General features: G+C 34.6%; 2 protein-coding genes across 3 annotated transcripts; both read right to left on the reverse strand.

Annotated features, from left to right (window-relative positions):
* Positions 1–332: 332 nt before the first annotated feature.
* Olfr994 (olfactory receptor 994) lies at positions 333–6,643 on the reverse strand. Of its 2 annotated transcripts, XM_006499549.2 has the most exons (2): positions 6,531–6,643; positions 333–1,290 (listed from the first exon to the last, which is right to left on the reverse strand). In XM_006499549.2, exon 2 carries the CDS (start codon positions 1,275–1,277, stop codon positions 333–335), a length of 945 nt encoding a protein of 314 aa, XP_006499612.1. In that variant the 5' UTR covers positions 1,278–1,290; positions 6,531–6,643. The 2 variants fall into 2 exon arrangements, with proteins under 2 accessions (XP_006499612.1, NP_666644.1); NM_146433.1 differs by lacking the exon at positions 6,531–6,643 and having other exon boundaries at positions 333–1,277.
* A 2,015-nt stretch (positions 6,644–8,658) lies between these two features.
* Olfr995 (olfactory receptor 995) lies at positions 8,659–9,606 on the reverse strand. The gene has a single exon (NM_146434.1). The coding sequence runs from the start codon at positions 9,604–9,606 to the stop codon at positions 8,659–8,661; it is 948 nt and encodes a 315-aa protein (NP_666645.1).
* Between the last annotated feature and the right edge of the window lie 1,150 nt (positions 9,607–10,756).

A 10,756-nucleotide genomic window follows, 5' to 3' on the forward strand; every position in this document is an offset into this window, starting at 1 on the left:
ATTTACAGAACTGTTTAAAAAATCGGTATGTAATGCCCATTAATTTTGATAATGATAGTGTACACGTAGGAATTTTTCTATGTACTTAAATACATTTGAATTAAGATTTTCTTTAAGACACACATTTACTCCTCAGTATTTGGATAATCTCTGTGAATATTCTTCTCATCAGAAGTGTGAGATGTTTTCAAATGTTCTAGGGATGAAGAGTCTCTGGGTATGATTTCAAAAATCAATATTTTCAGTTTCCGAAATACTAAATGTGCTACAGTGATGGTTTGTGGACATTCTAGGTGAATACTCGTCTACTGAGGAATATGATATACTGAATTTTAGTAATTTAAATCCAATTTAAGGAACTTTTTCCCTGTAGCTTTAATAGCATCTTTGACTTCCTTGTTTCTCAGGCTGTAGATCAGAGGATTTAGCATGGGAATCACAATGCCATAAAACACAGAGGCCACTTTCATATTCTCCTCGGAATTGTCTGAAGGAGGCTGTAAGTACATGTAAGCAAGGGTTCCATAGAAGATGGTGACTGCTGTCAGGTGGGAGGCACACGTGGAGAAGGTTTTCTTCCTCCCTGCAGTAGAGGACATCTTTAGGATGGCGGCCATGATGTATATGTATGATAAGATAACAACTGACACAGTGAATGTTAGGTTAAATCCAACAAAAATCAAAATTAGCATGAAATTAATGTCATTGTTGTAGCATGAAAGAGTGACAATTGGCGGAATGTCACAGAAAAAGTGATTGATTTTTGATGCACAGAAGGACAGTGAAAATGTAAATCCTGTGTGTACAGAGGAATTTATTGATCCCATGAGATAAGAAACAGCTACCAACTGAACACAGACTTGCCGAGACATGATTATGGGGTAGCGAAGGGGCTTACAGATTGCCACATACCGGTCCACTGCCATAACAGCGAGGAGATAACAGTCACTGGTTGCAAATACAGCATAAATAAATAATTGTATTACACATCCCTTAAAAGTTATTGATTTATCTTCGACCATGAAATTCTGCAGCATCTTGGGAGTGATGGCAGATGTGTAGCAGATATCAACAAAAGCCAGATGTTGTAGGAAGAAGTACATGGGAGTCTGAAGTCTGGAGTCAGTGTTGATAAGGAGGATCATCCCAGTGTTGCCCACCATGGATGTCACATAAATAACAAGGAACACAATGAAGAGGACACACTGAATATCTCTCTCAACTCCAAATCCCAGAAGATAGAAGTCAGTGACTTCAGTGCCATTGCCTTGTGTCATAGCTACCAAGAGTCTAAGGGGTGATCAAGAAAATGATCAAAATAAGAAAGAATCATTCATCAGATTTTTAAAAAATTCTTACTTTTCACTTCATTATTTACTTTGATATTCACAATAAAGACTTATAAATGAATAGGTTTGTTGCTTTGCATCTGTATTTTAGAAATAGACTCATTTGAAATTAAAGAATACTTCATGGAAAAGTCAACTATGAAGATAGAATTGTAAGAAACACAAATCTCATACTTTTCTACTTTATTATACAGGAATTTGCATTTGTGTATGACAATATACAAATAAAAATTTGACTGTCTCAAGAGTGTTATCTAATTTTACTCATTTTTATTAGTTTATTAATTGTGCTTCAAACTCTTGAAATTAATAGAAAAGACTATTTTGGAGACATTAATTAGGTCTACACAATTTTGGTGGCTTCATGATATTTTTGTATAATTTAGGTGATTATTTTACACTGAAACTTTGTGAAATGTTTCCAGAGGTGAGCTTTCGGGAACACAGTGAGCATAAAGTAGTTCTCCTTCTTACTGTGCACTTCTTACATAGTATTTGATGTGACTGATAATTCTGTTGGATTATGTCACTGAATTTTAGGGATTTTCTTTTTTATAAATGGTTTATTTCTTAAAGATTTTAAAATTATTTTTAGTGTGTGTGTGAGAGAGAGAGAGGGAGGGAGAGAGAGAGAGAGAGAGAGAGAGAGAGAGAGAGAGAGAGAGAGAGAGAGAGAGAATGTCCCCTGGAATTTGAGTCATATGCACTTGTGAATTCACAATATATGTGCTGGAAACCATACTATGCCCTCTGAAAGAGCAGCAAGTACTTTTAACCATGGAGCCATCTCTCAAGTCCCTGTCTGTCTTATTTTAAAGGGGTGTTATGTCAATGAAATGTACAATAAAAGATTTTGAATTAAGTCATAAATATATAATTTTGTAACAACAGCATACATTTGTACCTCAAAAGATGGAATCAGCATTGTTGATTACTGATTTATTAACATCAAGAAGATCAAATCCTAAGCCAGCAATAGAGAAAGCTTATGATTGACTACATTTATCTTGCAGAATTCCTAAAATGTTCAGGGATTGATATTGCTAGATCTCCCCAGAGAGGACCCAAAGGAGTATTAAACTATGGGCATCGATTCAGAGCCCTCTGAAAAGCAGATCACCAGTTACAAATTTGACTGTAACTCATAGGCCATCAGTTTACTACAGGCAACAATGCTTCTGTGACTTACAGTGTAAATACTCAACACAGGTCACCAGATACCCCAAGCCTGAAGACAGAAATAAACACCATGGGAAAAAGCAGGAAATATGATTAAAAAGCATTATCCTTTGAGTCAAATAACTCAGCAACTCATCATCCCCCTCTACAAATAATAAACAGAAATATAACTACTGGAGGATATATGCTAGTGTTGAAATAATTACTGAAGAATATATGCTAGTGTTGAACACTACATATTGTTTTCATTCTGTAGCATACTCGACAGAGTTGAGTTTTGTTTATATAATTATAATTTATATAGAATTATGTCTGTAAAATATTATCTAATTTATGTAATAAAATAATCATATATTCAAACATATATTTATATTTCTATAATATCTTTTATAATAAATATATTATATTTAAAATATTGTATATAAAATAGTTGTATTTATAATATATGACATAATATATAAACATTTATAGTAAATATATATTTATATATACAATATAATCATATAATTAAAGGAATTCCTTATGAATGAACAAATCATGCTCTAAGTGTACACACACACACACACACACACACACACACACACACACACATACACATAAGCACGCACACAAAATACATGAGTGTAACTGAAATATGTTCCTGGAGAATATATCAAAATTAAGGGGGAAGTAAATACTATGTAGAAAGATGGTTTTTTATTTATTCTGAGTGACTTATTCCTTAATGCCAGATATAATTAGCAGAAAAGATACAACAGCTCCTCAGAATCCCACATGAATATGAAAGCAAGATATTTAAAAAACCCAAAATATCAAATGTTTAATTTGGACACACATACAGAATTGCATACACAATCAAGTGGGATTTATTTCATGATTGCTCTGGTTTCAGATGTGGAAACCAATCAGTGTAATCAAATACATTCACTGCAGAAAGAAGAAAAATAATCAAATAAATTTCTGGATAAAGACATTTGGAAAAATTCAATACTTCTTCACTATTGTATGAAAACCTCCTACTATTAGTTCTTATTCAATGTAAAAAATCTACAGGAATTATCTCTGATGATTAGCGACTAAGTGCTTGCCTCCTAAGATCAAGAACAAGGTGACTATATCCTCAATTCTGTTCTGATAGTCATCAAACTTCGGAAAGTTCTACCCAGTAACACATTCCAGGAACTACAAAATAGCACTGCCCTACTTGGAAAAGATACAATGCTCTATGTTAAGGAGCTGAAGAAATTTCATAATAAAGGTGATCATATGAAGTGCAATAGCATTTCTGTACTGGCAATATAGACTGATGGGAATTGAGACTTAAAATATATCTTTACTGGTGGCTGAAAAAAATAAAATATTTAAGCATAAATATAATAAAGTATACATAAGATTACCACACAGAAAATTAGAAAGTGGTGATAAGAGAAATAATAAATATTGAAAAGGAACACTGTTCACTGCTGTAGCACACACCACAATGAATCAGTCTTCTCAACTACTAAACAGATGTGACCATGGCTATTAATTTTCAAGCACTATTTAAAAATTGACGTTGAAGAGAAAAGCTAGGTAAAATATCTAAACCAGTTATTAGAAAAGAATTAAGTGTATGAATCAAGCCTCTTCCCATGTCTAAGACCCTACTGTTTGGGTTGCCAAACCCAGTGGCTGCTTGTCAAGGACTGCTGATTTGTGGCTATGTGGGTTATAAGCCCCAGTAGAGTACCTACTGCAATTATTTTGCAGAATTGAAATAGCATTAAAGCAATTCCCAGTGACTTAGCATCATACCCTTACCAGAGAAGCTTCTTTATTCAGTGATGGCTATTAACATAGAGACCCTCAAATTGTCAAGGGTCAGAGAATGAGAGATTACAGAACTCTCAGCCCTGAATAACACATCTCTATAATGACCTCTCCTTTTGTGGCTCAAGAAAAAGGGGGCAAAACAGTGTAAGAGCCAGAGGCAGTGGATGGTAATAGGAAAACTGTGAACAAACAGCAGTTATGATACACAAGCAAAAGACCTGGGATAGCTTAAGCCAGACAAAATCCCAGCATGGAGAGGGGAGATGGCCATGAAGTGAACTCTTAGCTGAAGAGTTATTGGCAAATTGATGGCTGTCGAAAGAGGGACAGTCAGTTTTCTTCATGGGTATGGGCCCTGGTAAGTTGACCATCCTCTACTGGATGACTACATATCCCAAATATTTGGGTTACACAAAATTGGACTTAATGAGTTTTACAAGGTATATGTGTGTGGGGGCAAGGTTAGTAAGAAAAGAGGTAGATTTTGGAGGAGTTGGATGAGAGGTAAGTGTTGAAAATACATTACATGAAATTCTCAACCAATGATTATGAAAAGAAACATGCATGTAGCACTCCACTTGTTTTCAGAACTTTTTTTTAATGCCACTATGCTAATGAACACTCCAATATTGGAGGGACAGGCACACAATGAAAGCACATTAGGACTCCTAAGAATAAACTGAACACAGGTGCATTCATTAGTTTTTGATTAAAAGGCAAAAATCATTGAAAAAATGATACTGCTAGATTATTTGACTATCATTAGAATGATGATATATGCTCAATTCAAACAACATACTGTATAAAAATAATCCAAAACACACAATATGTTTAAATCCACTAATACAGTCATGAAACATTTTAAAAGTAGGGAAAGTTTTGTGTCCTGCAGCTAGTGAAGAATTCTTTTCCATGATGTGCAAAGTAAAATAGATAAATGAAAATAAACAAATACATCGAACTCTCAAAATGTAAAGTTTTACTTTGTTAGAAACTTGGTTAAGAAAATGAAAGCCTTAGTGCAGAGTTGATGAAAAAAGGTTTTGTATCTAAACCAAATAAACAATCACACAAAGAATAAAAGAAAAACCAAGTTAGAAAATTGGAAAAATATATGAAAAAACTATTTCACCAGGGAGGGGTGTATATGCATGAATACATGAAAACCACTCAGGCTTTATTAGCCATTAAGAAGATGCAAATTATCAACATGATGGGATATTATCATACCAAGCATGATGAGCGATTTCTGCTCAGCCATCTTCATTGCAAACATAAAAACAGTGGCAAAACTAAAGCTAGCAAAGACTTGGAGCTATGGGTCTTTTATAGATTGTTGGGGGCATGCAAAATGTCATAACTATTCTCCAAAATAACTTGGAAGTATTTAAGGAATCCAAACATACAGTCCAGTTCCTGTACTCATAGCCAATTTTGCTTACACAAAACTTATGCTTATGTCAAAATGTGCAAAAGTTTCAAAAAAGCTTCATTGGCAATAATTTAAAAGTGTCAACAGCTAAAATGTTCTTTAGCAAAATGTTGGTTAAACAAATCTCATTATGTTACACTGTGAAACAGCACTTAGAGAGAAGTAAATGTGGGCAACTGGTGACTCTCCATTGCAATGTCTAATTTGAAAAGGTCATATAGTGTATGATTTTACTTATAACGTCATCAAGATGGCAAGATTTTAAGATAAAGGTGAAAGTAGTGATTGACTTGAATTAGAATTAGTAGGTGGTTGAGGTAGTGTGTTTTTAAGTGGAAGATGTGACAGATCTATGTTGGATATTTGATATCTTGTCTAACATGAAGGTTATGGGAATCTATCGAAAGAAGTGAGAAAATGCCATATGACTATATGGATACTGTACCAATATCAAAGCTCTGGGTTATTATGCAAGCCTATGGTTATTTAGGATGCAATCATTGAGGGAGAATCAGCCAAAGGTATGGTGGAATTTTCTGAATTATCTTTAAAAATCTCCTGTGAATCTATGAGCATGTAAAACCTGAAAAGAGTTAGTAGAAAAACATAGAGCCAGCTGTGCAGAAATACAAGGATCCAACAAGCAAATTTATGCAAACTTCTCAGCACAGGACAAGCACTGAGTGAGCTCACCCAAATGGCTGTGATAACACATGCTAAACAGTGATTATTAGTTGACTCAATTATGTTTTCTTTACCTTCTTTCCCAGGAAGTGCTCAGCCAGATGAAAACAAACCTCTTCACCCATGATGGAGTGCATCCTCTGGGCGTTGGTGAGACATGCTGGGACTCTGCCTCTGTTCCATTGCTTCCTGCTCACACTGCAGTGATCACAACTGATGGAAAAAAAATGACATTTATTTTTGTTGTTGTTGTTGTTCTTTTACTTACACTGGTGTTGCTTCTAGATTTTTCTCTCTGCAGTTGGTTGAAGTGACTGTCAATTAAAGCTTCTATGTTTCTTCCTCATCAGGGAGCTTATATCTGAGGCTTAAGGGATCTATACTCTCTTGACAATCCAAGGTCTCTAGGGCTTAATAGGAATTGGATAAACAATAATCATTAGTGATTATAAAAATTGCACATGTTAATCATAATAAAGGATTTCATTATGATAATTTTATATAAACACATAGAGTATATTTTAATTATGTTTGTTCCCTATTAGCCTCTCTTATCCCCTTCCACTCCTGTTCCTCCTTAATTTTTTTTTTACAGTTAGTCATTTTAAATTTGTTTGTTCATGTGTTTACATGATTCTGTGTGTGTATATGTATATGTATGTGTGAAGGTGCATGTATTTGCGAGTGAGTAGAGGACAAAACGGTGTAACCGATCCCTTACAGCTGGAAGTACAGGTGATGTAGGACTCCCAGCTTGTTACGAAAGTGCAAGAATCTGAACTTTTCTTCTTATGAGCATGTGTCCCTAACTGCTGAACTATCTTTCCAGCCCTCCTTTGCCCCTAGCTAGTCTTTTTTAGTAATTTTTTTTTTCTGTATAAGGCCTTTTATTTAATGATACTTTATTTCTAGAGAGGACAATTCTTTCTCATGCTTGTCTTTAACAAAAGCTTATTATCTATAGTTATAAATCAGGTTCAACATCCTTTCATATTGTTCAAGGGCCCATATTTAAGAAGATATCAGTGTAGAGATAAAATACTTGTGGATGTAATCAGTGAAAAGAGATCAATATCTAATCGAAATGTCTCTATTTGGTCCCCAGGGTGACAAAGAGAAAAAGTACTTTGTAACATCACATTGACTGTTTATATTTATTTTTAAAATTACATTTGTTTTTTCTTTCATTTTACCCTAAAAAAATCCTGTTGTTTTTTGTTTTTTTTGTTTTTTTTTTTGTTTTTTTGTTTTTTAAATTCAGCTCTAGGGAAAGATGTTTCTCCACCTGCACTTAAAAAAAAACAAAACTTCTTGTGTGATTTTAGTATTTTATAATTTCTCCTTTTTCCTCCTTCAAAATTTTCCATGTACCCCTCAGTGAATTTCTGTAGATAATACTATGTTGACAAGCATTACCTACATGACTTTCATAAATGCATAATAGTTTCTAGGCATTTACTCCTGTATGCATTTTATATAGAGGAATAGAAATGCTTTTAGGAGTTTTTCTTCCTAGGGCAAGAAAGAGATGGAATAAGAATAAGGAGGGTAATTATTGACATAAATAATTTCCCTGATATGCTAAGAATGTAATACATGTGAGATATATCATGTAGAAAACATTACCTGAACTGTAAGATAATATTAAATAATTCATGTATTTCTGTGTAGACTTCTGTAACAATTAGAATCAATTAATAAGGTGGCAGTTATCTTTAACCAGCTACTACTCCAAATAACCACACAAAGACCTTTTTAATATTTCAAAGCTTAGGCCTTAGCTTTGAAGATTTTCAACTAGTTTATTTATGTTAACTCCACCTTCTATCAGCATTCAGCCACATGGCTAGCTGTACCTTCTAGGTCCTTAGTCCATGTCTTTCTCCCCTCATGTCTCCTGGTGAAAAGGCCTTTCTCTTTCTTTTTTCTAGAGTTCCTTTTTCCATTCTAGGAAGTCCTGCCTATCTCTATGCCTCTATCACAGGATTTAGTTTTTTATCGACCAATTAACTTGGGAAGCAAGGTTTGCACAACAAAAGCTGGTATACATGAGAATTTGCTTTGGGGGCAACTAGATCTAGGGGTACAAAATTTAGCATTAGAATACATAACATAAGAGCACCAGACCAAACCCAACATTCAGTTTCAGAATTATTACTCTGTGGAAACACATGTCCATGAGACACTTTGATGGTCCCTGTATCAAGGATTTGATTTCAATCTTAAGAACCTTCTGCTCATTGCTTTAAAACCTTCTTTGACCTCCTTGTTTCTCAGGCTGTAGATCAGAGGATTCAGCATGGGAATCACAATGCCATAAAACACAGAGGCCACTTTCATATTCTCCTCGGAATTGTCCGAATGAGGCTGTAAGTACATGTAAGCAAGGGTTCCATAGAAGATGGTGACTGCTGTCAGGTGGGAGGCACACGTGGAGAAGGTTTTCTTCCTCCCTGCAGTAGAGGACATCTTTAGGATGGCGGCCATGATGTATATGTAGGAGAAGATAATGACCAACACAGTGAACGTCAGGTTAAATCCAACAAAAATAACAAGAAGCATGATATTAATATCAATGTTGGAGCATGAAAGGCTGATGATTGGGACAACATCACAGAAAAAGTGATTGATATTTTTGGAATTACAATAAGACAATGAGAATGTAAATCCTGTGTGTACAGAGGAATTTATTGATCCCATGAGATAAGAAAAAGCTACCAACTGAACACAAACTTGTCGAGACATGATTATGGGGTAGCGAAGGGGCTTACAGATTGCCACATACCGGTCCACTGCCATAACAGCGAGGAGGTAACAGTCACTGGTCGCAAATGTGGCATAGACCAACAATTGTATTACACATCCTGTATATGATATGGAACTGTCTTCTACCATGAAGTTCTGTAGCATCTTGGGAGTGATGGCAGATGTGTAACAGATATCAACAAAAGCCAGGTTTTGTAAGAAGAAGTACATAGGAGTCTGAAGTCTGGAGTTAGTGTTAATGAGGAGGATCATCCCAGTGTTGCCCACCATGGATGTTACATAGACCACAAGAAATACAACGAAGAGGATACTCTGAGTATTTTTCTGGACTCCAAATCCCAGAAGATAGAAGTCAGTGACTTCAGTGGTATTTCTTTGTATCATGACTATCAAGAATCTGAAGGAAACATAGATAAGAGGGAATAATTAGAACTTCTTGAAATTAAAGGATTCCGATTTTCAACATTACTTTTTTAAAAAGCTTTTATTTTATTATATATATATATATATGTATAATATATATATGTATATGTATAATATATATGTATGTGTGTATGTATTTACCTAATATATGCATGCATACCACATGCATACAAGTGCTCACTGACACCTGAAGAGGGTGTTAGAATCCTTAGAACTGGAGTCATAGACAGTTGTGTGCAGACCTGTGCATGCTGAGAACCTATCCCAGGTCCTCTGCAAGAGTTGCAAGTACTCTTCAGTGCTGTGTTCTTAGTCCCTCACATTAACTTTTTGACACAGGTGTTCATAATAAATACTAGCAATTTTGATCTGTATCAAGAGACAATTACATCACCTATGTATTTGAGCCAATAATTCATTTTCAAATCAAACATGCTTGATAGAAGAATGCTGGCTTTGAATGTATAAATCTAACAAAATCTAGGTAGACATAGCTTTCTCCTATAATAAATTTTTATGTTTATATAAGTTAATACTAAATTTTTATTTTGTTCTTTTAAAATAGCCTACAGCCTTTCTTATTTCTTTCCTCTTTTAATCATTTAATTCTGCAGTTAGAAGGAATCCATGCAAGGAAAAGTTTCTGATACACACTCACACTCCACAATTTTTATGATTTTCATCACATTATTTATTGTTATCTTTTTGCCAGCTATCATCTAAAGCTTCACAAATGAATATCTTGTAAGATAGATAATTGGCACTTCCCATGGCATTTCTCCTTTAAGTCTAGTGTTATTAAAAATCTTGTGGCAACAGTTTAGTACTTACAGTATCTTGTTTTAAATAGTAACAACTTTTATTTTCTTCTATTGATCTGTAAAGTATAGAGCCAATAAGCATTCATATAGTGTGAAACTTCAAACTCTGTGATTCACTGCCATGACATGTAAACTTCCTTAAACCCTCTTACCATGTCTGGAGGATTCAGTAGTGCAAGTCTAGCTGATGCTAAGCTTTCTCTGTAATTGGGCCAGTCTTTTATTTTCCTGTGTTTGATAAGTCAAAAAGACTTTTGACACTGTGCAGCATTGAACTGAGGGATACATGC

This window comes from Mus musculus, chromosome 2 (genome assembly GCF_000001635.26).
Source record: "Mus musculus strain C57BL/6J chromosome 2, GRCm38.p6 C57BL/6J".
NCBI lineage: Eukaryota > Metazoa > Chordata > Mammalia > Rodentia > Muridae > Mus > Mus musculus.

Coding starts and splice junctions, on each gene's coding strand:
- Olfr994 (XM_006499549.2), bottom strand. CDS start 1,277: ATGACACAAGGCAATGGCACTGAAGTCACTGACTTCTATCTTCTGGGA.
- Olfr995 (NM_146434.1), bottom strand. CDS start 9,606: ATGATACAAAGAAATACCACTGAAGTCACTGACTTCTATCTTCTGGGA.